The 27,272-nt window shown below is 34.4% G+C and overlaps 1 protein-coding gene across 1 annotated transcript in view; it reads left to right on the top strand.

The window, feature by feature from the left end:
• Cfap47 (cilia and flagella associated protein 47) overlaps positions 1-27,272 on the top strand; it is a 262,175-nt gene that overhangs the window by 19,316 nt on the left and 215,587 nt on the right. The window contains exons 11-20 of the mRNA XM_085838136.1: positions 1,247-1,399; positions 3,773-3,962; positions 4,054-4,150; positions 6,044-6,260; positions 6,548-6,789; positions 11,658-11,788; positions 14,753-14,875; positions 15,975-16,106; positions 18,701-18,778; positions 22,174-22,318. Of these exons, the coding sequence (XP_085694262.1) occupies positions 1,247-1,399; positions 3,773-3,962; positions 4,054-4,150; positions 6,044-6,260; positions 6,548-6,789; positions 11,658-11,788; positions 14,753-14,875; positions 15,975-16,106; positions 18,701-18,778; positions 22,174-22,318 (1,508 nt within the window). The remainder of the gene's footprint in view (positions 1-1,246; positions 1,400-3,772; positions 3,963-4,053; positions 4,151-6,043; positions 6,261-6,547; positions 6,790-11,657; positions 11,789-14,752; positions 14,876-15,974; positions 16,107-18,700; positions 18,779-22,173; positions 22,319-27,272) is intronic.

Raw genomic sequence — 27,272 nt, forward strand, 5'->3', positions numbered from 1 at the left:
TTAAAAAGGATAAGAAGTCAATTGCCATGTAAAATACTATAAAGGTCTTTTATGAAATTTTTCTTTTTATCAACTTATTATTGGATAATTCATGAACTCTAAAGTTTAAGAAAATAGTTGTTAGAAAACAAATTGTCCCGTTTCCAGTTGGTTTTTAGAAAGGAGCTGACAGCAAATTCCCTTTTAGAATTATATGTATCAAAAGATGGCCTAGTCGGCTATCACTAGAAAGCCCATTGGACATACAGAGAGGCCCATTGGACATACAAACTTTATATGCCCCAGTACAGGGGAACGCCAGGGCCAAAAAAAAAAAAAAAAAAAAAATGGGAATAGGTGGGTAGGGAAGTCGGGGGGAGGGTATGGGGGACTTTTGGGATAGCATTGGAAATGTAATTGAGGAAAATACGTAATAAAAAATATTAAAAATTAAAAAAAAAAGAAGATAGAGTCTCCTGACTATTTGCAGCCAGGATCTGGACTTGAAATGGGAAAATGGTAGAGAAGATAGCCACTATGTATTCGATGATAGGTTTCTGGACGGGAGAGAAAGGACCCTTAAGTTCCAGAGACCAGAAAGGGTTTCTGACTTTTAGCAGTTTTTAGGGAGTGGACAAGCTTCATATCATATGATTTGTGCTGGCCTAGCTTCGGCCTTGGCATTGGGGAAATCAGTTCAGTATTATCATAAACCTGTTTTGCAATGAAATGTAAAAGGTTGTTAGGCCACATCACAGCAAAATTTCTTAGTAGTTCTCTGTCTCATAGAGCCACAGGGCTTTTTCCATGATCCTCATTTTTGGGAGAGGGAGGGTACCTATAAGGTATGTAATCTAATAATAGTGTATCTGGTGAAAAAAATTCAGTGTTTTTTTTTTCTTCTAATTCTGTACATTCCCTGAAAATCTCTAAGAGTCAGAAAACTTTTTTGTTTTCTAAAAAAGAAGGGCCAGACTCTCCCATCAAGAAATTTATCTATCTATCTATCTATCTATCTATCTATCTATCTATCTATCTATCTATCTACACACTCTATATATACACGCTCATACATATGGTTATATCTTATCCTCACTTGAGATCTACATGCAGTGATGTCTTCATATGTCACAGAATATGCAGTTTGTCCTAATTCACTATTTAATGCCTCTGACTTGACATTTAAAATGACTAAGATGTATTTGCTAAATCTTGATTGAACAGGTTTATGTGGGCATTTTAACATGATACCTTGTTTATCTTGTAGAACAATTTTCACAAAGATGCCAAGGTATGATTATACAGATCCTGATTATGAATATACTGATTTGGAAAAACTGGAAAGAAAAGCACATCGAGATTACTACACAAACTATATTAACAATTTAAGAACTATACGCCTACGTAAAGAAGCACAGAGGTAAAGATAGTTCTTCAAACATTGTGCCTAAAGACCCGATTTGGTTTTCTTCCTTTTAAAAAATTTTATTATATTATTCTTTATGTTTTTTTAGAGTCGAGTCATTATTCCCCTCCCAGTCCACACTCTGACAGTTTCTCATCCCATTCTTCCTCCCCTGTCTCCAAGAGGATGTCCCTGCTACCCAACCCCACCAGATCTCCCCACTCCCTAGGGCCTCAAGTCTCATAAATTTGGGGAGTACAGTATAATAATTGAATATAATGATCAAATCAGGATATTTGTTATTGTCATCATAACAGTTTTATAACTTTTGATCAATGTAATATTTGAATATATTTATGAAGTATATTCAGACATTTCAGGACATGTATACAAGGTATTTGGGTCAGATCAAGGTAACAGACTTTTTTTTTAAAATTAGGTACTTTCTTCATTCACATCTCCAGTGCTATCCCAAAAGTCCCCCATACCCCCCCCCCCCACTCTCCCACCCACCCACTCTCACTTCCCGGCCCTGGCGTTAATTTCCTTGTCATTACTTTGTCTTTGGAGCTTTGAGTTTTTCCATATCTATTTTCATGGTGGCTGTATGTAACCCCCAGTAATGTTTTTGGCTTTGCATTTCTATACATCCTTTTAACATTTGTTTTGTCATTTTAAAAATACTCATTTTAATAACATGAGGAAATAGTCTTAGTGTCATTTTGATTCTTGTTTTTCTGGTGACTGAAGACACTGAACATTATAAGGTAAATTTTGTGGGTGAACTTATTTTCTTTAAGAAGTATTCATTTATCAATTTTGTACAGAGTTTAATTTGATTATTGAAGAGCTATTATTGAGGGGTTTTTGTTATCTGTGTATTCTGGATAAATCTCTTTTCAAATGAATAATTTGCCTGTCATTTTTGTTGCAACGGTTGTTTCTACCTTTTATCCTTTGCTTTGTAGAAGCTTCTTTGCTTGAAAAAAATTCTGATTTGTCTGTGTTTTCAGTGTTTTATGAAGAAATCCAAGTATCTATTACTTATAATCAGTACCATTTTATATGTCGTTGTCTTAACTTTAAACCTGATGTCCATTTTATGATTTTGTATAGATTATTATTATTCACATTTTAATTGTCATATTACTATCAGGTTTATTTCTTTATGCCTTAGAGTTGTTTTAATTTTGAGTTGTTTTAGTAAGATTTTAATATATTTTAAAAGCAAAATATTTAACTACTTTAGCTGCAGTAACTTTTTATTTTGAGTTGTCTTAGGTAGTTTTTTTTTTTTTTTCTAGAGGCAGGGATTCTTTTACATGTCATTCACTGAAAGTATATTTCCTTTTTTTCTTAAATTTAGAAGTTCAATTTATTTATTATTTTAAAAATATTTTTGAATTAGATATTTTCTTTTTTCTTTTTAAATTTAATTTAATTTTATTTTTCAATTTTTATTAGATATTTTCTTCATTTACATTTCAAATGCTATCCTGAAAGTTCCCTATACCTTCCCCCCGCCCTGCTCCCCTACCCACCCACTCCCACTTCTTGGCCCTGGCATTCCCCTGTACTGGAGCATGTAAAGTTTGCGTGACCAAGGGGCCTCTCTTCCCAATGATGGACAACTAGGCCATCTTCTGCTACATATGTAGCTAGTGACATGAGCTCTGGGGGTACTGGTTAGTTCATATTGTTGTTCCACCAATAGGGTTGCAGACCCCTTCAGCTCCTTGGGTACTTTCTCTAGCTCCTCCATTGGGGGCCCTGTGTTCCATTCAATAGATGACTGTGAGCATCCACTTCTGTATTTGCCAGGCACTGGCATAGCCTCACAAGAGACAGCTATATCAGGGTCCTTTCAGCAAAATCATGTTGCCAAGACAATGCTGTGTAGGATGTTGGAATCAGAGTACATACATCAGGGGAAGACTTAATGTATTTCAGATCAAGTGTGTACTTAGTTTGATGGCAAGATTCTTTTGAACATAAATGCTATCAATCATTGTTTCCATCTTGAACCAAAGATACATTTTGCTTTACTCCAAACCCCTCAGTGGCTGTCATCTGCCCTTTGAGTGTGACAATGATATAGGTTTGGCTATAACTTCCTCTGTGAGGTGTTTAAGAAGAGTTGAGGCCATATAGTGGAGGAAAACGCTCTGCAGATTAGTATACCAATTCAGGTAAATAGATATAGATTAGGCTATAAGGTTTCCCATGAAGGATATTTGTATTTACAACTGTATTTTCTGAAGAACTTCCTCCATTACTCATTATTATTATTGTTATTGATGATATTATTGTTAATAATGGTAATTATAATAATATATAATATGTAATTATTCATGAATAATATCATATCATCATCATTTTTTAAAATAGGGAACGAAAGGTTCCAGTTAATGAAGTAGATATTGGCATGCTGCCATTATCTGGCCTAAAGTCACCATTACTATCTCAATCAGAAATAGAAGAGGAAATACCTCCATCCTTAAAAACTTCTCTCAAAGCTAACAGATTGTTAAGCACCAAGAAAATAGCATCTAGAGAGTCAGAATGTCTGCAGAGAAAGGCATGTACAATGTTTTTCAGTTTGTTTTCACATCATGAGAATTCTTCAAATGTCTCTTACTAATATTGAATGATTAATTTTGGAAAAACAGATCACCAGAGGGCTTAAATCGAAGCCAACCACTCACCAAGAAAAACATGACTGCAGCAAAGTTTTGACACCAAAGCAAATTCATCAAGTAATTGTTGGTAAGATTATGCATAAATCTGCTATGGTCTTTTTGTTTGTTGGTTGGTTGGTTGATTTGTGTGTGTGTGTGTTGATTTTACTATTTTTTGTGCAATATATTTGATCACACACACCTTCACCAGTTCCTTGTAGATCCTACTCATATCCTTACTCACACGATTTTATTTGTATTCTCTCTGCCTCTCAAAAGCAGATTGAATTAAAATGATAGAATAGGAAGATCATGGCTCATTTTACCACATAATAGTAATTATGCAACGGTTCTTGGACAGATGTGTCATTGTTAGAGCTTTTGCCTTCACTTCCTAAGTTGTGAACCTCTACTTGAACTAAAGACACATGAGGATCCATAGGTGGATAAGTGATAGCTCTGTGCTCAGGTGGCAGGCTAGCTGATAGTAGTCCTAGATTTAGACCAAGAAAGATTGCCTCAGCAGCAATCTCCAACCCCAGCTTATAGGTATTATTGTCATCAAGATCTATTGTACAATGTGGTAGTTATAATTAAAAAGATAATGCATATATGAACATTGCTGAGAGTAGAGTTTTGAGCCTTTAATTAAACACCTGTCAAATTTATGAGGTGATACATATGCTAATTACCATTATTTACTATTCCATAATATCGACATAAATAAACCATGTCCCATAGGATAAAATATGCAGTTAAAAATAAGAAAATGTGATATATTGATAAAAATAAAATATAATTATCTCTTTATACATGCAAACACACAAATAAGTGAATAAATGAATAAATAAATAAATAAATAAATAAATAAATAAATAAATAAATGTAATTTAAAGAAACTCTGGAAAGAAAACTGGTGTATAATAATGTATATGATTTTTTTTTGAGAAATATTTTGGGACTAGTGTAATATGCAGTTAAAAATAAAAAAATGTGATATATTGATAAAAATAAAATATAATTATCTCTTTATACATGCATACACACAGACACACAAACACACAAATAAGTGAATAAATGAATAAATAAATAAATAAATAAATGTAATTTAAAGAAACTCTGGAAAGAAAACTGGTGCATAATAATGTATATGATTTTTTTTTTGAGAAATATTTTGGGACTAGTGAGAGGGATTAAAGGTAATGACATACAAGATAATGTTTTGAAGTGGTCAGTATTCAACATTTGTGCATGTATGTCAGTATATTATATATTTAAACATAGTCAATATATTCTTTATGACAACCTATTACAGTTAGAAGATTGAAAACAATGTGGGGTGATGATGCATATGAAGAATAGATCCATAAAAGGGAGCATCATGAATTCAAAGCTGGCCTTGGTTACATAGTTCAATCTTGTCTCAAAATAAAAATGAGATCATATATAATTATAAAGATTACAGCAAAAGCCTTTGGCATTTAAAGGGGAACCCTTAGGGAAGTAATTAATCATGTGTTGAAAATTACTATATTTTTATGAATTGCATGTTGTTGAATAAAATAAGTGTATTATAGAAGTAGACATTGGTGAAATGTTGCAGGTCAAAGTGATGATTGGAATTTCATTGTGCTTATTTTACCATAAAATTTCCATACTAGCCGGGCAGTGGTGGCGCACGCCTTTAATCCCAGCACTGGGGAGGCAGAGGGAGGCGGATTTCTGAGTTTGAGGCCAGCCTGGTCTACAAAGTGAGTTCCGGGACAGCCAGGGCTATACAGAGAAACCCTGTCTCAAAAAAACAAAAACAAAAAAAAATTTCCATACTAAAATATATTCACATTGAACATGAAGCAATAGTATCTATGCATGAAACTATCATCAACTAGATAAAAGTACAGCTAATCTTATCTGCTATACTAAGTAGTTCTGTGATATTATACTAAATATTTTTGTGTTAATTTTACTTTGATTATTTCAGGACCATCTGTCCTTAATTTTGGTAATATTTGTGTGAAATCTACAAATGCTCAGCTACTTCATATTGTTAATATGCTGCCCATGTATATATTGATCCAGTTAGATGTTGATTTTGAAGAACTTCAGAAAACCAACCAATTTTCATATGTGATCCCACCTACATCTAGTACATATATTTCGATGGTATTTGAATCTTCCACAAGTGGAAAATTTTGGAAGTAAGGTTTATTTCTCAGTTTCTGCTCATTAGAATAATTTATAATATATTAATTTATTTCAATAATTGTAACATAGATTATTTTTTCTCCCAAAGTATAGAAAGTATGTAAAAAACATCACTTTGTACACTTGTATGCTTTTATAGTTCAGTGACAATCTAATTTATCTCCATCATTATTTTCAGAATTAATATTGTATGGTAATGTATAGCATATATATGAAGTCTGTAATCATAAGTAGATACTTGTACTATTAGTTAAATTTGGGAATTTCTACACTGTTACAGATCATTCACCTTTAAAATTAATAGCATACCTGGTGGACACATATTAGTGATGGCTACCATCCTGCCTGTAAAACTTGAGCTGTCTTCTAATGAGATTGTACTGAGACCACAATCCTTCTTGTTGAAAACATGTTTTCGTGGTACAGTTAGGCTATATAATCATCTCAATTGCCCTGCCCAATTTGGATGGAAACCAGTAACTACATTGAGAGGAATTGCATTTACTATTTGTCCAGCCCAAGGTAATAGTTTATTTGATTTGTTTTATATAGAAATTCATTTATTCATTTATATATTCAGGAATTAACTATTTATTGAATATGTACCATCTACTTATGGTAAGAGCATAGAAGTAAATAGATACTATCATTAGGGGCATTTATTTTTATGTGAGTAAATATGACTTAAAAATAAATATTCTGTTTTGAGGTTCTAACAAACACAATAAGGGATAGAGATGGAGATATAAGGTCTTGGTTAACTATGTGGCTTAACAAGTCAGATGTTTACAAGACAAGGTGGGAGGCTACATACCCAGAGAAAAAGTGATAGTACCATATTCAGATCAATGGCAAGGTTAAATTTACAGGCTCTAAATCATTTAAGGTTGTCAAATTACTGAAAAAGACCCACTGATATTAAATATAAGCTGAATATGCATTTTCTTGTGTAAACATCTGTATATATATATATCATATATATGTAGATGTATACATACATATGTATATATATGTATATATCATATATCAAATTACATTCTATGACTTAATTTATGCTGTATTTTTCAGTTAAGTATTTTAAATCTAATTTATTCACATCACATCTGAATATTGTCAAAGCTATTATTTTGCTTGGTGTTTAATCACACAACTGGGCCCCTCAATCTAAACAATGACAACATTAACCATTGCAAATATTCCTGAAAAAATGTCATTACTTATATAATTTGAGTATAATTATAAGATGATTTAGTGACTTTTATTTTCTTACATTTTAAATTAGTTTAATTATAACTGGTGACAAATTCAATTATATATATGTAAAACCTTAAGACTGTCATTTAATAAGAACACTAGTATAAGCAAATCTGAATTACTGTTTCTGATGAGCCCCTCAATTAGTTAACCATCCATTTAACTTTGTGTAATCTCTTAGTTTCATGTAATGTATTTGTTATGCAGTAACTTCTAAAGTGTGCTTTATGTAGTAACACATTGTAATTGGCAAACATCATTGTATTGTGCTGTGAGTACATATCTTCTAAGGACATAAGATTTCTGAAGACTATTTCATGCATGTATCACACATACATATAAATATAAGATAATATTTAATATTAAATGTATAGAAAATTATAATGATTCACAGAGGATGGTACAACAATAAATGGATAGGTGCATGATTGTGAAAAAATTTATTTTATTTTATTAATTAATTATTTATTTACATCTCAAATGTTGCCAACCTCCCAGTCCTTACAGAATGCCTCTCCACATCCCCTTTCCCCTTCACCTCTGAGAGAGTGCCCCCCTAGAGGGCATTCCCCCACCCTGGTCTCTACAGGATTAGGCACATACTCTTCCACAGAGGACAGACAAGACAGGTTTCTGCTACTTATGTGCCAGGAGCATAGGACCAGCCTTTGTATGCTCTTTGCTTGGTGGCTTAGTCTCTGGGAGCTCTCAGGGGTCTGGGTTAGTTGACATTGTTGGTCTTCCTATGGGGTCGCCCTCCCTTTCATCTCTTTCAATCCTTTAGGAGTTCCCCCTATCTCAGTCCAATGGTTGGCTTTAAGTATCTGCATCCCTCTCAGCTAGCTTCTGGTAGAGCCTCTCAGAGGAACGCCATGCTAGGCTACTGTCTGCAAGCATAACATAGCATCAGTAGTAGTGTCAGGGTTTGGTTGCCCATGGGACAGATCCCAAGTTGGTTTGGTCCCTGGTCAGCTCTTGGGTCTCTGCTTCATTTTTGTCCCTGCATTTCTTTTAGACAGGAACAATTTTGGTTCAAAAATTTTGTAGGTGGGTTGGTGTCCCCATTCCTTCCTAGGGAATCCTGTCTGGCTACTGGAGATAGTACCTTCAAGTTCCATCTCCCCACTGTTAGGAATTTCAGCTGAGGTCACCCCCATTGAATCCTGGGAACCTCCCACACTCCAGGTCTCTGGGACTTTCTAGAGGTTCTCCTCAACCCCACCAATGGCAGCTACATATTGCCATTCATTCGCCTGACCTTTTAGGCTTCTCTTCTGTATCCATCCAAACCTGATTCTGGCTGTTTTTTTTTTTTTTCTCCCTCTCTCCACTCTCACCCAGGCCTTCATTTCCTCTGTCTCCCCAGATTATTTTGTTCTCCCTTCTAAGTGGGATTGAAGCATGCATACTAGGGCCTTCCTTCTTGTTTAACATCCTAGAGTCTGTGGGGTCTATCTTGGATATTCTGTACTTTTTGGTTAATATCCATTTACCAGTGAGTGCTGTGAAAAAAATCTTACTCTTGTACTATTTTTTTTTTCATTTGAAAGCATCCTGAGAATATGAGCAGTTTATCACATAACTTGGTATTTATTTCTATTTTCTACTCCTTGCTTCCTACCTTTTTCCTCATTTTCCTTCCTTCCATACTTTCTCCTCAATCTCTTTAGTTATAGTTTATGAGCAATTGTTATTTAGAAAATAAATTGTTATGCCTCAAATCATATAATAAAAAGTATTTTTATAAATTTATTTATTTATATACACTCCATATTTTCGCCCCATCCACCCTCTGTTCCACATCCCATACCTCCTCCCCAATCCCCTGTATCCATGTGGATGCCCCCATCCCCCACTCCACCTGACCTCTAAACTCCCTGGAGCTAATGTAGGAAGCTTGAATATTTCTCAGAAGTGGAAATAAAATAGATATTGGAGGTTGATGGAGGAACGAACTTGTTGTGGAGTGGAGATTGGAAACTCATCAGGGCCGGGGATCAGGTGTAGGAAGACCAATGGAGAAAGATAATGGAAATTGGCTGGGGAGGGGCATGTGTCTGTGGGATGAGCAGGAGACCTAGAACTGGGCCAGGATAACTCTGGCTGAGACCTCTAGCAGTGAGGGGTATGGAGTCAGAAGTGGCTACCTCCTGCCTCCAGGCAGAACTCCCAGTGGAGGGATAAGAACAGCAACCTACCTACAAAACCTCTGACCCAAAATGTGTCCACCCTGCAAGATGTGCAGGGACAAAGATGGAGCAGAGAGAGAGGAAATGCCCAACCAAACTCAGGCCCATCTCATGAGCAAGAACCAATCCCTGACACTGTTAATGATACTCTGTTATACTTGTAGAAAAGGAGTCTAGCATGGCTTGTCCTCTGAGAGGCTCCACACAGCAGCAGATGGAAACAGTTTCCAAGACCCATAGCCAAACATTAGACGGAGCATAGGGGGTCTTGTAAAAGAGTTTATAGAAGGGTTGAGGAACCCCGAAGAGATCCCTATCTCTTAGGCAGGAGGACAACAGAGTCAACTAATCTGGCCCCTTGGGAGCTCCCAGATACTAAACCACCAGCCAGAGAGCATTGGCTGGACTTTAGCCTCCTCCTCCACCCCCCCCCCCCCCCCCCGAGACACATAGAGCAGATGTGCAGTTTGGTCTTCATGGGGGTTCTTAAAACTTAATTATATGCAGTACCTGTTCTACCAACTCCAGACTTACTTAAGCCATGCATAAGACACTTCTTTCTTTATTCCCTAATATGCACAATATTCTTAGAAACTTAATTGTGCTGATTGGAGGCAGAAATTCTCTTCATACAGACTCATCAACATGAATTGCTAATCCTTTTTTATGTATCACCTCCTGTCACTGTTTTGCATCATTGAATCTTCTTTTTTACTTTTCATCACAACCATTCACATCCATTGCTTAATTCCAATGGGCTGTAGACTTCCAGAACAAACGTCTGTCTCTTTAATGCTCTAATATCAGGATTTTTAGTTGCTTTCAGTCAGTGTGATCTTGACAGACCTGTAGACAGCAAACTTCTCTAGTCAGCTCTCTTTAATTTATCAATTACTGTTCATAGTACAGAATTAGCATCCAAGAATATTGAAAGTATGTCACTTGGTATTTTCTGATCATCTTAGACTATGTCCATCCCATGATTGAGTGTTGATTGCCCTGTATGGCCATTGCAAAAATCAGAGGTCAGCATTCTATTGCTTCATTTAAAGATAGAAAACCTTGCCCTACATGCAAGTCAAACTAACTAACCCTAAGCAAAACTTGTTTGTAATGGTCACTCATGTCTTCCATTTAGTGTCCTGTGTCCCCAAATTTCAGAAGCTTCTTTCTTTCCAAGGAATAACTTCCCATCAGGTATTGTTTGCTGGTATTTTTTTTTTTTTTTTTTTTTTTTTTTTTAGTGAATCATTTTCTTTGGTCACTTTTATGTCACTCCCACATTTTGCAATCTGCCAGTATTCTTGCTCATTCATCCTTCATGTCAAAACTCAAATGCATGCAAAGAAGTTTCTCTATTTTCTTGGAATACTTCAGAGTTCCCTCATCTCTTCCGTTCTTTTATACATCATCTCCTTTTAAAATAGTAAATTTAAAGATAGCCACCATTTTATACACCATTTTTCTGATATCACATGGTCTCTCAGTACATTTGAAATACAGAGATATGTTTATTCATTTTAGTTCCATCAGAAGTTAATCTCTAGATTAAAAGTCATAATATTAATTCTTCCATCTGAAAGCAGAATATTCAGAAGTTAGAGGAGGTAATTTTGTCAGGATTCACAAATGAGATTATATCATCTTTGTTTCTCTAGTCCTAATGTTCATTGCCATAAATTTTTTTCTGATATTTATCAAACTCTGGTATATTTTGATATACATTTCTTTTATTTACTAGGAAAACCAACTTATATTTTGGTTTCATGAAATCTGTTAGGACTGTGCTTATTTAATAATGTCTCACTTATACTTTCTCTTTATTTAAATTTAGTTTTAATTTGATTTATAATGCCATTATATCTTTAAATCAGCTGTTATCATGAATGTTTGAAAAATAAATAATGAAAATATGTTAAGTGCCTTATTTTATCTTGTTCTCTGTAGGCACTGTTGATCCATATTGTTCATTGGAATGTGAAGTCACATGGCAGCCAGGTTTTAGTTCTCCGGACAAGGGAGAATTTTTGCTACAAGTCTCTGGAGGAAATACTTTGATACTGAAGTGTATTGCACATGTAATTATTTCTCTTCAATGTGATTTTCATCTATAGTATCTGGATTATCTGGATATATAGTTATCTTGGCTTATATATACATGTAAAATAGAATTCATGTAATAATTATTTTAGATACTTTATAGAACCACTTGCCCACTAAGAGTAAAAGCTCACCCCTGTATCCAAGAACATTATATAACAACACTAGATTGACAGAGGCTTGGTAAATATGTAATACCACCATGGGAGCCAATTGAGAGTAACTTGTTTAATTAACAAACAACATAAAATACAGTAAAGAAAATTATATTCCTACTATATTGTACTGTTAATCTAATACTCTAGTTAATAATTAAGTATGGGAAAGACTATGTGATTTTTATAAGAGGAAAACAGGCTTTTTATTACTATAAAATGTTTCTTACAAAACAAACAAACAACCCCCCCAAAAAAATGTTTCTTACAATAAAAATGAAAGATGTGACCTAATAAACTTTATTTCCATGGTAGTTCCTAAGCCAGGATGCCCTAGCAATATGAGTTTGGGTCATCAAGAATGCATTTTTGCCTGTGCATCCCAGCCAATGTCAAGAGAACTAGTGCACTTTCATTGAATTCCACCTATATTTTCTAGACATAGTGATCTATTGTGTTTCATTTATAAAGGTGCTTGTAGTTTATACATAAATGACTCTTCAATTTTAGGGATTGGAAGTCACTTTCAACACATTAGGGTCTTTCCTCAGCTATCAGCTTGAAATAAGCTGACTCCTACTAGCATTGCATATAAATTGCATATTGTTATTTCTCAAACTTGCATGGATGATATGGATATGTATTTCAAGTGTTTAGCTAACATGCTTCTTTTTCATTTTAACTCTCAGTGAGGATATACCTAGTATTTATCTGATGCTGATGTGATTGTGTCTAACAAGTTTAATAATGTACTCAGTTGCTCATATATTCAACCTATATGTATTTTTTACCTATATGTATTTTTTAAAATATTTTTATTAGGTATTTTCCTCAATTACATTTCCAATGCTATCTCAAAAGTCCCTCATACCCTCCCCCCCCTCACTCCCACTTTTTGGCCCTGGCGTTCCCCTGTACTGGGGCATATAAAGTTTGCATGTCCAATGGGCCTCTCTTTCCAGTGATGGCCGATTAGGCCATCTTTTGATACATATGCAGCTAGAGTCAAGAGCTCCGGGGTACTGGTTAGTTCATAATGTTGTTGCACCTATAGGGTTGCAGATCTCTTTAGCTCCTTGGATACTTCCTCTAGCTCCTCCATTGGGGGCCCTGTGATCCATCCAATAGCTGACTGTGAGCATCTACTTATGTGTTTGCTAGGCCCTGGCATAGTCTCACAAGAGACACCTATATGTATTTTTAAGTAACATAAAAATGAGTAGTTTAATAGTATAGGTTTAGCAGTAATAATAGATATTATTTACTGAGTAATTACTATGTGTCAAGTGCTGTGTTAAGTGGTGTTTACTTATTAGCTCATCCTTAAAAATCCTGAGGCATTTATTGTACATATTCATATATATTATATATAATTGTAGTAATAATATGAAAAATTGGAAGACTAGTGTGTTTAAGTAACTATTACAAGTTCACAAATGCCAGGGATGGCTTAATTGTAATTTATTTCCAGATCTAAATGGCTTTCACAGCCTTTAATGTTACCCTTTCTAGTAAAATTTGTTTTCTCTGTTCCCTATCCCATTATTCAATAAGAATGAAATAAACTATGAAATTAAAAAAAAAAAACTATGAAATCATTAGTGAGTTAGACAAGGAAATAACCTAGACAGCTAGACTATAAAATGGATCATTTCAGGTAAAGCTCTGAAAACTTTAAATTTAACTCTGAAGAAAGAATGGAAAAACAGAAAATGTTTAAATAAAATGTTAATTAAATATTATCACATATTTGTAAAAACTGATTTCCTTTTTTCCTTCTGTTTTAGCTTAGTTTCACAACTCATTATTCCAGTTACAAAAATGTTTTTCAAATAATTGTAAGAATGTTTTAAAAGCTGATATAATAACAATATTTTATAAAGATATCATTAAGTCTAGTGTAAAATGCATTTAACTCAATAGTACTTGGACAAAATATGTTACAGTTGCACATAATGCCTGATTACTTCACTTTAATACTGTAGACATCTATTTTGGCCACATTTGAAAATAGTATTCCATTGTTTATTAGTTCTATGAAGTGGCTTTTTTTTTTTTTGACAGAAGTGACAAATCTCTGGGCCTGTGTAATTTTACCAATCAAAGTGAAGTATGCCCCCATTCTCATTTAGGGATAATATTTGTACAAGTACATATTAAGCTCAATGAAGATGGCTTCTAGTGAAGTATGTCTAGTTGATTTCATTTTTAACAACTTGTTCTCTTTATTTAGATGATATTTGAACTCTTTTAAATATCAAAATATGTAACTGGGTAAGCGATAGCTCTTAGGGCCTTTCAGTAATTAGTATGTGTATGGGGAGTGTGTGTGTGTGTGTGTGTGTGTATTGTGACTGGGGATAACACCCAGGGATTCACATATACTATGGAAGCATTCCACCAGTAAATTATTGTCCACTATTACTTCGAGAGATGTGTTATATTTTCTTTGTCTTAAATATTCAGAAAAATCTAACATGTTATATTTTAAAATTCTTAATGATTCTGTATTTCCAGTTATATGGTAGGGGTATATTTTTGTCACTTCTTTCATTACTTTATTCTCTTTCCCAATGAGAAAATGGGCTTTATTTCTTTGTCCATCTTAAAACCTTTTAAAGCTATGAACAGACTACACTAGATAAATTAATAACAGTTATATATTTATAGGATTAAATGTATGTGTATATATGGTAGAACAGGTAAATGCTATTTATACTTGTCTGAGGAAGAAACTACTTGATTTGCTATTATTTTTGATAATTTGTCTATTTCTTTTATAACTAGGTTGGTCACACTAAAGTCACATTTTTAGAGCCAAGAATACTGTTCAGTAATTGTTCTCAAGGTTTAACTACGTGGAGGAAAGCCATTCTTCACAATGTAGGGCAAAACCATGCTTATTTCAAGGTAATTCAGAATTAAGGATTCTTACTTGGATCAGGTCATATTATGATTTGAATCAAGTTTGTTGGTTCCAAATATACTGTTGAGTGATAATACTTTACTATTTATAGATGGACACAAGGCAGTGTTCAAGTTATTATTAGTAGATTTCCCGAGTATATTTTATCAAATTTGTTCTTCTACTTTCCAAAATTATAAGTTTTGCTTTTCCCCCTATTTTCTTTTCGTGTAATTTGGTTTCATTAAGAGTGAAAAGTGTTTTAAATATGAGTACTAAGTAATGATAGACTGCATAGTTCATTATATGCTTTTATTTTTTATTTTATTTTTAATTTAGTTTTTACATTCCTTATTCCATTTCTGTTTCCCCATCTATTCTCTGACTGCTCCACATCCCACACCTCCTACCCACCCCACCTCTTGTCCACATGGATACCCCCACCACACCTGACCTATAAACTCTCTGGGGCCTCTACTCTCTTGAGGGTTAGGTGCATCATCTCTGAATGAACACAGACCCAGAAGTTCTCTACTGTATGTGTTTTTGGGTCCTCATATCAGCTGGTGTATGCTATCTGTTTGATGGTCCAGTGTTTGAGAGATCTTGGGGGTCCAGATTAATTGAGGCTGTTAGTCCTCCTACAGGATCGCCCTTCTCAACTTCTTTCCTAATTCTTTCCCTAATTCACCAACAGGGGTCGGCAGCTTCTGTCCACTGGTTGGGTGGAAATATCTGCATCTGACTCTTTCAGCTGCTTGTTGGGTCTTTTGGAGGGCAGTCATGATAGGTCCCTTTCTGTGAGTGCTCCATAGCCTTGGGGCGTCCCCTTGAGCTAGATCCCACTTTTGGCCTGTTGCTGGACCCTCTTTTCTTCAGGCTCCTCTCCATTTCCATCCAACATGGACTAGATTAAAGTAATTAGTTGTTGTAATTTGTATGATTTGTCTATTAAATATAGTCAAGTTCTATTACAAAAAAATTACTTAATATCGTATGCCCAGTGAGCCTGTGTATAGGAAGTACTATAGATGCTTTCCTGTAAAACTTTTGATATTATTATTTTGTAAGGCAACTATAGCATCTACCAATTTTTGATTGCAGGTTTGTGATCAAAGCCTTTTGTCTACCATTAATATTGTTCCATCAGAGGGAATAATCCCATTTGGGGGAATAACTGTTCTTAATATCTCCTGTACACCCTCTGTAGCAGAAAAGTTTGATACAAGAGCAAAGGTATGTCTGTTTATGTATTTGGTAATTTTTTTCTCTCTCTGTATATGTATGTTTGTATATGTATTTATGTGTGTCCATGTATATGTATTAACATTTTTATAAATCTTTATAATAAGCATGTTATCACAAAGTTATTGCATACATTTGTGATTAAAATATATTTATTTCATTACTAATTAATAGAGTTTTTCAATTATAACAGTGAAAAAAATAAGCTATCATTTATAAATAAATTGAATTAACTCTAAACATGTACGTTTTAGAGATCTCAAAATATTAACCATGCCCAAATTATCTAATAAAAATTAAGTATGAACTAACCAGTACACCCCGAGCTCGTGTCTCTAGCTGCATATGTAGCAGAAGATGGCCTAGTCGGCCATTATTGGGAAGAGAGGCCCCTTGGTCTTGCAAACTTTATATGCCTCAGTACGGGGGAATACCAGGGCCAAGAAGTTGGAGTGGGTGGGTAGGGGAGTTGGGGGAGGGTCTGGGGGACTTTTGGGATAGCATTTGAAATGTAAATGAAGAAAATATCTAATTAAAAAATAAGTAAATAAATATCATAAGAAATGGGTTACCAGAAGACAGACTAAGCAATTCTATTCATACTCAGATATCTCCCAGAGATCACAAAAAAACTTCTATTCATGTAAAATCTGCCTGTGAATGTTCTTATTAGCATTGTTCATAATTTACAAAACTAGAACTAGCCTAATGATCCATCAACTTTCAAGAGAGAAGATGAATAAATTGTGGTATATCTATGTCGTATATTATTTGACAATAACAAAGGGATGAATTAGTGATTCAAGCAAGTGAATGAACGAAACTGGGAGATATGAATCTGAATGAATGTGGCTACATATCGTAGACTATATAATAATATTCATACAAAGTGTTCAGAATGAATAAATACACAGAGGATGAAAAAAATTAAGTAGCAGTAATTGGGGAGCAGTTTTTGAAAATTATTTTCAAGAAAATTGTTAGGTGATGTTTTTACTAAGTTGAAATGAATACCAATCAGCATGAGGCAGTTTTATATAAAATTTTAGGATTTTTGGCTCTTCTGAGTTTCGACAAATCTTCCCTGTTCTCACAGAAACAGATGAATTTCCCCCATGGCATTAGTTAGGAAAATTAGGAAAACTGTAATTATGGGAAGCAGTGGACATTCTGATCTTCTGCCTCTTACAATCTTTCTCATCTTCTATGGTTTTTCTTGAGCTGTAGGTATAAGGGTTGTGTTGTAGATGTTTGAATTGGAGTTAGGCAGCCATGATCATTTTTTTCTCTGTGTTTTCGCCAGTTACAACCTCATAGTCTGCATCTGCTATAAAAATGTAGCTTATTTAATGAGGAATGAAAACCATATTTAGCTCTGGGTTTGAGCATAAATATTTAGAATGCAGTTAGAAATTGCAATTTTTTTTAGGAAAGTGACCATAGTAAGTTATCCTTGAGTCTATGACTTCTCTGTTTGTGGGTAGTTGGCTTGATTTATAGTACCAGACATGAATTCCTTTCATGATGTGGGTCTTAAGTTAGTCACCCCAATATAATAGTATATTGTTCCACTATTGGAGATACATTTCCAAGCAGATCATTGTGGTTTGTAGTCATTACAGTGGAGTTTGACTATTGCTTCTTTCCCTTAGCAACTTGTATAACATCTTCTAATACTATGAAAACTAGTGCTCAGGAAGGAGGCACCCTAGTCAGTTCAAGCTGGATTCCTCTATTCCTATAACCATAATGTGTGGTATCTTCAATAATAGAGTCTTACCTTCAAGGTTTTGGAGGCAATCAAAGGAAATGGCAGTAGCCTATGTTGTTTTGAGAGTCTCTTAATCTTAAACTCCTTTCCACAGCTACTCAAATGGAGTTTTATCACAGAAGGATCTAGAATATTTGTTATTGTTGCTGATTTTTATTTACTATATTAATTTTCTTGGTGAAGGTTCAGTATTTGCGTAGGCTATGTTTAGGCTTAATTGTGTTGAAATTTAAATTTATGAACCTCAAAAGAAAAAAAAAAGCATTGGCCTTTCTAAGCTTTAGTTATCTTCATTTTGAAATTAGGGTTCTTGAGAGAGCTATGCCAAAGTATATCAGGTATTTAAAAAGAAAATAATGTATTAAATACAATAGTAAACTCATAGAACATTTTGACCTGTTTTCATCGCTATTTTGTACATTCATAAGTTTCTGTGGAACAAAGTATATTTCATTCAGCCATACTTAAGTTATTTTTGACTAGTCTGTTGTAATTAGATGAGGAGAAATATGTTGTATAGAATTATAGTCAGGTCTAGTCAAATGCATAATATTTTACAGTTAAATACCTATGCAATCTACACTCGTTTTCCAAGCAGCATCAATATTGCTAAAGACGAAATGTAGTAATAACTGCCAGAATATATTTTTATGTATCAATTCATGTATGCATACACACAGGCATATATAATTTTATTTAAATTCTATTTAAATTTCAAAGTAGCATTTAGTGACATGTAATTTTTCATTTATATATGATTATAATTTAATACAATTTCTACAAAATTCAAAATTCCCTATTTCTCTTAAATCAGGTTGCTATTCACCATGCAAATGTCATAGATCTTAGGATTGGTGGATCTGTCGAAATTCCTGATGTTGAAATCTCACCTGTGAGTATGCCATTTGCTTGTTTGCTGAATTTATGACTTTTATGACTGTTATAGTTATGTTGTATCCATAGTCAATCAACTGATGCCTACAAATAATTTTATATGTCATAAATAGTTAATATACATGATATAAATGTAAGTAATAAAGCAGAATATTGAGTTTTTAATGACTAAAACATAGAACTTAGGCATAAAGAAGCTATCATTATTGTTAAAATGATTTCATTATGTTCTTATCTTTTACTGTGTGTGTGTGTATATGTATTTATGTATATATATATCTGCCTTAGCTATTGGTGTAATTGTCCTAGTTTTGAGTTTTTACAATGTTTATGAATTGTTTGCAAGTTTTGATGAGTTATTTTAAATGAATATTGTGTATCCACTATTTATTTAGGTTGTATGAAACTATACTATATATTTAAACATATATAATTAGGATCCTCATTCCATTGTTCTTCCCTTTTGTTATTTCTGGCTTTTGGTATTGCAAGCACAGTCATCATGGCAGGTCACATGTATATATTCTGGGTACAAAGACTTCTTGAGATGTAGTTTTTATGTTTATTTTCACAAGCTAATTTTAACACACACACCTATGTTTCTTCATTGTCATCTTTTTCTTTTTTCTTCACCTTTTCTCTTCTTTTTCCTTTACAACATTTCCAAGGTTAAATTTTAGTTCATTTATCTGAAAAAACTTGCATTAATAAATCAGACTGTTATGTTCCTTCATTGTTACATTTATAAGAACTTATCAACCTCTTATACACTGGGAACTTCTTCACCATAACAATTATTTTATCATGGGCTTGGTTTCAACTCTGTTTATTTCTTCCAGTTGTTTCACAACCTGGTGCTATTATGGTGCTGAATTATAAAATATAATTATTACAGAGTTTAACTGGTTGTCTCAGTACCTCAGTACCAGTCTGTACTTTAGTTGTACAACAAATGTTCTAGCATTAGGCTTTAATTTCTGATCCTAGTTGTTCAGTGATAAATACATGTTATCTACAGAGCAGCAGACATTCAGCTAGCCTATTTAAGACTGTGGGATTATTAAAAATGAAGAATGTAAGGGGAGCCAGAGGACACAAAGAAATCAAGGACTGTAGTGAGAATTCTTGAAAATTGGTTTCTTTAAAAATTGCAGAAATATTATAAGAATATTGTTTTGTTTTAATCACAGGTCTGAGGATGTGGAGCTGTTTCACAGCACCTGATTATGATTTGCCTCGTGCTCTAGCAGACATGTGGTTTTGCCAGCTGCAGATAGTTTCTGAGATTGTGTGTTTAGAATTCTGGGAATTCTTTTAGAGGATATATAATACTAGAGCCCTGACAGGTTATGTTGTTGGTCAGTGTGTGTGTGTGTGTTTGGGGTGTGTGTACAGTTTGTTAATAGTGCTAAAAGAAGAATTAATAAGAAAGAAATTGGATTCAGAGACAAGAAAAATTATATTCAGAGATGTCTATGATAGAGTTCCCTGAATAAAATATTCTTATAATATTACTATATTTTTTAAAAATTCCAGAATTGTCACTATAAAGGATACGAAATCAACATGATCAACATACACATAAATGGACAGATACTGAGAAAGCATGTACAGAGACAGCCAGTTTAGTGTTTTCATGGGTTTTTGAGTGTGTGAATTATTAGGTCTCTCTTTCTTGTGCCTACTTTGGGCTCTTTTCATTCTGCTTGTTTCTTTTATCCAATTCTGATTTGTTAGTTTTACTTTTAACTTAATATAATTTATTTTATTATATTATTATCCCATAAATACTTTCTTATTTTCTAATGAGAGTTAGAAAAAGGATGCATCCAGATTGGATGGGAGATAGAGAGGAACTCGAGAGAGTAGATGGAGGGGCAACCATAAGCAGGATGTATTATGTATAGAAAATCTACTTCAATAACAGGAAAAAAAGACAATTAAGTCCTATAAAAGCTAAAGTGTGTTTTCCTTTAGTATGATATACACTATGGAAAAATATTGAACAGTGAAGCTTTATATTACTCTATTTCCTCATGTCAAATCCATTTTGGGGCACATTTTACAAATTACTATAAAATACAATGACTTTTAGCACTTTATATTTATCTTTGTTAATCAATAAGCCCTATTATTTTCAAGTTTTGATATGTAGCTGTCTTTTAAAAATAACTTACTCATCAATTTTAGTCATTTGCTTGTAACTGTAACAGTCAGTAGGCTGAGGGAGAATGAATACAAATTAGATACAAGCCTGTATTTCATATCAAAATCATTTCTCAGTAATAATGATAGTAACAGTACTAATATGGCATCTGAAAAATACATTTAGAATCTCGGTAGTAAGAGTTACTGCACTGAGTTTGTATCTTAATAATTAGAAATTTTAACCAAATGATTATATAATGGAGGAATAATAAAAGTAATGCTTGTATATTTAGAAAACAACATTTATTATACATTTAAAAAATTTTAAAAAAGCATGTGCAAAATAGGTTGATATTAATGAAGTATTTTACTCCATTTTGCCATACTCTTGCCACTGTGTCCCTTTAATGTTCTGTGTGCTTCTTTTGCTAAGGAATTGATTTTATAATAAGTCTATAATGAGATACCTTACAGAGGTTGGTGATAAAGTCATGTACTTTGAGTATGAGCTAGAGTTTACATACACTCATTAAGTACCCAATGTTCATTTAAACATGGACACACACAAGAACACATGCACGTATGAATGTATATGAAAATCAACGTTGTGTTTCATTAGGAGAATCAGATATCTGAACAGATATTGTGACATAAAAAGGCAAATTAGTATAAGGAATAAGTTATCCTTTCCATGGTGTAATTTATCTTACCTTTTAATGGACACATCACTTTATCAGGCAATTACATTGTAGAGAAGTGTCTTCCTGGCAGTACAGACACCAGGATTAAGAGACACAAGGGTAAATACTAAGTGTTGGAATGAGAAAGGTGCTTAAATGAGGCTAAACTATGAGGCACTAAAAGACTTGAACAACCTTATGAGTACTGTTGGTGAGATTGAACCTTGATCTGCTGATAATGAAGGAAGGCCAAAAATAAGAGGAAGTTTGTAACTTAGTTATTGAAGGGAATGACTTGAGAAACTTAAAGTCTAGAAACAAAGTAACAGTAACTAGCTATAATTATTATGCAGCTATAATCTAATAAATAGTTTGAAGAAGGGGAGCAGGATTATTGTGTTTTGGTTTTTTACATATAAGATATGGAGGAAGAGGAAGATAAAACTTTACAGAGATATTTTTGGCAGTTAATCTTGATAAATATAAAACTATAAATCTAGCTATACATATCAGTAAGTATAATTATACTATTATACTTTCTAATTATTATTCTTTTTATTTTTAGAGCACATTTAATTTTAGCGGTACCTATGTTGGCACTACAGAAATTATTCCATTTATGATAAAAAACAGAGGTGTGACACGTGCCAGAGTGGAGTTCAACCTAAAAGAATTTCCACTTTTTGCAATGGATTTTAAGGGAAATGCAGGTATATGTCTTATATGTATTATAAAACAAAGTAGTTTAAAATTGTTTAAGGTATAGTAATCAAAAACATATGACAATGGAATTTATTGTCTAAAATTTCTCTTGATTTTATTTCTTTAAATATATGTATTATAATATTAGAATATTTTGATATATATATAATTATATATATTAATTACATCATAATTGTAAGTAAGGTACATAACTGTTTATGCTATAAGTGAAATGTTATTGTTAATTTTATATTCTGAAAATTATTTTTAGTCTTTACTCTGTGTTTGCTTATGTGTCAGGAGTATTTAGTTATGTGTCAGGAGTCATGTTTATTTTGGCTTAATTTATGAACTCATCATATCCTTTTATTTCAGGAGTTGGCAAACTAAGTCTCATGGGCAGAATTTTATTTGAACTTGCATATTTTTTATGGTTGCTTTTATGCTACAATGGCAGAATTGAAGAGTTGGTTCAGAAATTATATCTCACAAAGTATAGAATGTTTGTTATTTAAACCCTTACAGAAACATGTCCTTCTAAGTAACTTAGGTAGTTCTTAATCAGTAAATATTTGATAAATCTCATTTACAACCTAAATATTAGACTAACTATATAAGGTAACTAAGCCATTTTCTATGTTCTTTTTTTTTTAATATTTTTATTACATATTTTCCTCAATTATATTTCCAATACTATCCCAAAAGTCCCCCATAGCGCCCCCCACTTCCCTACCCACCCATTCCCATTCTTTTGGCCCTGGCATTCCCCTATATTGGGGCATATAAAGTTTGCAAGTCCAATGGGCCTCTCTTTCCATTGATGGCCGACTAGGCCATCTTTCGATACATATGCAGCTAGAGACAAGAGCTCCAGGGTTCTGGTTAGTACATCATGTTGTTCCAACAATAGGGTTGCAGATCCCTTTAGCTCCTTGGGTACTTTCTCTAGCTTCTCCATTGGGAGCCCTGTGATACATCCAATAGCTGACTGTGAACATCCACTCCTGTGTTTGCTAGGCCCCGGCATCATCTCACAAGAGACAGCTATATTTGGGTCCTTTCAGCAAAATCTTGCTAGTGTATGCAATGGTGTCAGCATTTAGAAGCTGATTATGGGACGGATCCCTGGATACAGCAGTCTCTAAATGGTCCATCCTTTCATCACAGCTACGAACTTTGTCTCTGTAACTCCTTCCCTGGGTGTTTTGTTCCCAATTCTAAGAAGGTGCACAGTGTCCACACTTTGGTCTTCATTCTTCTTGAGTTTCATGCGTTTATCAAATTGTATCTTATATCTTGGGTATCCTAAGTTTTGGGCTAATATCCACTTATCAATGAATACATATTGTGTGAGTTCTTTTGTGATTGTGTTACTTCACTCAAGATGATGCCCTCCAGGTCCATCCATTTGGCTAGGAATTTCATAAATTCATTCTTTTTAATAGCTGAGTAGTACTCCATTGTGTAAATGTACCATAATTTCTGTATCCATTCCTCTGTTGAGGGACATCTGGGTTCTTTCCAGCTTCTGGCTATTATAAATAGGGCTGCTATGAACATAGTGGAGCATGTGTCCTTTTTACCGGTTTGGACATCTTCTGGATATATGCCCAGGAGAGGTATTGCTGGATCCTCCGGTAGTACTATGTCCAATTTTCTGAGGAACCGCCAGACTGATTTCCAGAGTGGTTGTACAAGCTTGCAATCCCACCAACAATGGAGGAGTGTTCCTCTTTCTCCACATCCTCGCCAGCATCTGCTGTCACCTGAATTTTTGATCTTAGCCATTCTGACTGGTGTGAGGTGGAATCTCAGGGTTGTTTTGATTTGCATTTCCCTGATGATTAAGGATGTTGAACATTTTTTCAGGTGCTTCTCTGCCATTCGGTATTCCTCAGGTGAGAATTCTTTGTTCAGTTCTGAGCCCCATTTTTTAATGGGGTTATTTGACTTTCTGGAGTCCACCTTCTTGAGTTCTTTATATATATTGGATATTAGTCCCTTATCTGATTTAGGATAGGTGAAGATCCTTTCCCAATCTGTTGGTGGTTTTTTTTGTCTTATTGATGGTGTCTTTAGCCTTGCAGAAGCTTTGTAGTTTCATGAGGTCCCACTTGTCAATTCTCGATCTTACAGCACAAGCCATTACTGTTCTATTCAGGAATTTTTCCCCTGTGCCCATATCTTCAAGGCTTTTCCCCACTTTCTCCTCTATAAGTTTCAGTGTCTCTGGTTTTATGTGAAGTTCCTTGATCCACTTAGACTTGACCTTAGTACAAGGAGATAGGAATGGATCGATTCGCATTCTTCTACATGTTAACAACCAGTTGTGCCAGCACCATTTGTTGAAAATGCTGTCTTTCTTCCACTGGATGTTTTTAGCTCCCTTGTCGAAGATCAAGTGACCATAGGTGTGTGGGTTCATTTCTGGGTCTTCAATTCTATTCCATTGGTCTATTTGTCTGTCACTATACCAGTACCATGCAGTTTTTATCACAATTGCTCTGTAGTAGAGCTTTAGGTCCGGCATGGTGATTCCACCAGAGGTTCTTTTATCCTTGAGAAGAGTTTTTGCTATCCTAGGTTTTTTGTTATTCCAGATGAATTTGCAGATTGCACTTTCTAATTCGTTGAAGAATTGATTTGGAATTTTGATGGGGATTGCATTGAATCTGTAGATTGCTTTTGGCAAGATAGCCATTTTTACAATGTTGATCCTGCCAATCCATGAGCATGGGAGATCTTTCCATCTTCTGAGATCTTCTATAATTTCTTTCTTCAGAGACTTGAAGTTTTTATTATACAGATCTTTCACTTCCTTAGTTAGAGTCACGCCAAGATATTTTATATTATTTGTGACTATTGAGAAGGGTGTTGTTTCCCTAATTTCTTTCTCAGCCTGTTTATTCTTTGTGTAGAGAAAGGCCATTGATTTGTTTGAGTTAATTTTATATCCAGCTACTTCACCGAAGCTGTTTATCAGGCTTAGGAGTTCTCTGGTGGAATTTTTAGGGTCACTTATATATACTATCATATCATCTGCAAAAAGTGATATTTTGACTTCATCTTTTCCAATTTGTATCCCTTTGATCTCCTTTTGTTTTCGAATTGCTCTGGCTAGGACTTCAAGTACAATGTTGAATAGGTATGGAGAAAGTGGACAGCCTTGTCTAGTCCCTGATTTTAGAGGGATTGCTTCAAGCTTCTCACCATTTACTTTGATGTTGGCTACTGGTTTGCTGTAGATTGCTTTTATCATGTTTAGGTATGGGCCTTGAATTCCTGATCTTTCCAAGACTTTCATCATGAATGGGTGTTGGATCTTGTCAAATGCTTTTTCTGCATCTAAGGAGATGACCATGTGGTTTTTGTCTTTGAGTTTGTTTATATACTGGATTACGTTGATGGATTTCCGTATATTGAACCATCCCTGCATCCCTGGGATGAAACCTACTTGGTCAGGATGGATGATTGTTTTGATGTGTTCTTGGATTCGGTTAGCAAGAACTTTATTGAGGATTTTTGCATCAATATTCATAAGGGATATTGGTCTGAAGTTTTCTATCTTTGTTGGGTCTTTTTGTGGTTTAGGTATCAGAGTAATTGTGGCTTCATAGAATGAGTTGGGTAGAGGACCTTCTGTTTCTATTTTGTGGAATAGTTTGTGAAGAACTGGGATTAGATCTTCTTTGAAGGTCTGATAGAACTCTGCACTAAACCCATCTGGTCCTGGGCTTTTTTTAGTTGGGAGACTATTAATGACTGCTTCTATTTCTTTGGGGGATATAGGGCTGTTTAGATCATTAACCTGATCTTGATTCAACTTTGGTACCTGGTATCTGTCTAGGAACTTCTCCATTTCATCCAGGTTCTCCAGTTTTGTTGAGTATAGCCTTTGGTAGAAGGATCTGATGGTGTTTTGGATGTCTTCAGGATCTGTTGTTATGTCTCCTTTTTCATTTCTGATTTTGTTAATTAGGATGCTTTCCCTGTGCCCTCTAGTGAGTCTGGCTAAGGGTTTATCTATCTTGTTGATTTTCTCAAAGAACCAGCTCCTTGATTGGTTGATTCTTTGAATAGTTTTTCTTGTTTCCACTTGGTTGATTTCACCCCTGAGTTTGATTATTTCCTGCCGTCTACTCCTCTTGGGTGAATTTGCTTCCTTTTGTTCTATAGCTTTTAGATGTGTTGTCAAGCTGCTAATGTGTGCTCTCTCTAGTTTCCTTTTGGAGGCACTCAGAGCTATGAGTTTTCCTCTTAGAAATGCTTTCATTGCGTCCCATAAGTTTGGGTATGTTGTGGCTTCATTTTCATTGAACTCTAAAAAGTCCTTAATTTCTTTCTTTATTCCTTCCTTGACCAAGGTATCATTGAGAAGAGTGTTGTTCAGTTTCCACGTGAAGGTTGGCTTTCTATTATTTATTTTGTTATTGAAGATCAGCCTTAGTCCATGGTGATCTGATAGGATGCATGGGACAATTTCAATATTTTTGTATCTGTTGAGGCCTGCTTTGTGACCAATTATGTGGTCAATTTTGGAGAAGGTACCATGAGGTGCTGAGAAGAAGGTATATCCTTTTGTTTTAGGATAGAATGTTCTGTAGATATCTGCCAGATCCATTTGATTCATAATTTCTCTTAGTTTCACTGTGTCCCTGTTTAGTTTCTGTTTCCATGATCTGTCCATTGGTGAAAGTGGTGTGTTGAAGTCTCCCACTATTATTGTATGAGTTGCAATGTGTGCTTTGAGCTTTACTAAAGTTTCTTTAATGAATGTGGCTGCCTTTGTATTTGGAGCATAGATATTCAGGATTGATAGTTCCTCTTGGAGGATTTTACCTTTGATGAGTATGAAGTGTCCCTCCCTGTCTTTTTTAATGACTTTGGGTTGGAAGTTAGTCTTATCAGATATTAGAATGGCTACTCCAGCTTGTTTCTTCATGCCATTTGCTTGGAAAATTG

This window comes from Mus caroli, unplaced genomic scaffold, assembly GCF_978045245.1.
Source record: "Mus caroli unplaced genomic scaffold, Mus_caroli_1 scaffold_5, whole genome shotgun sequence".
NCBI classification, from domain to species: Eukaryota; Metazoa; Chordata; class Mammalia; order Rodentia; family Muridae; genus Mus; species Mus caroli.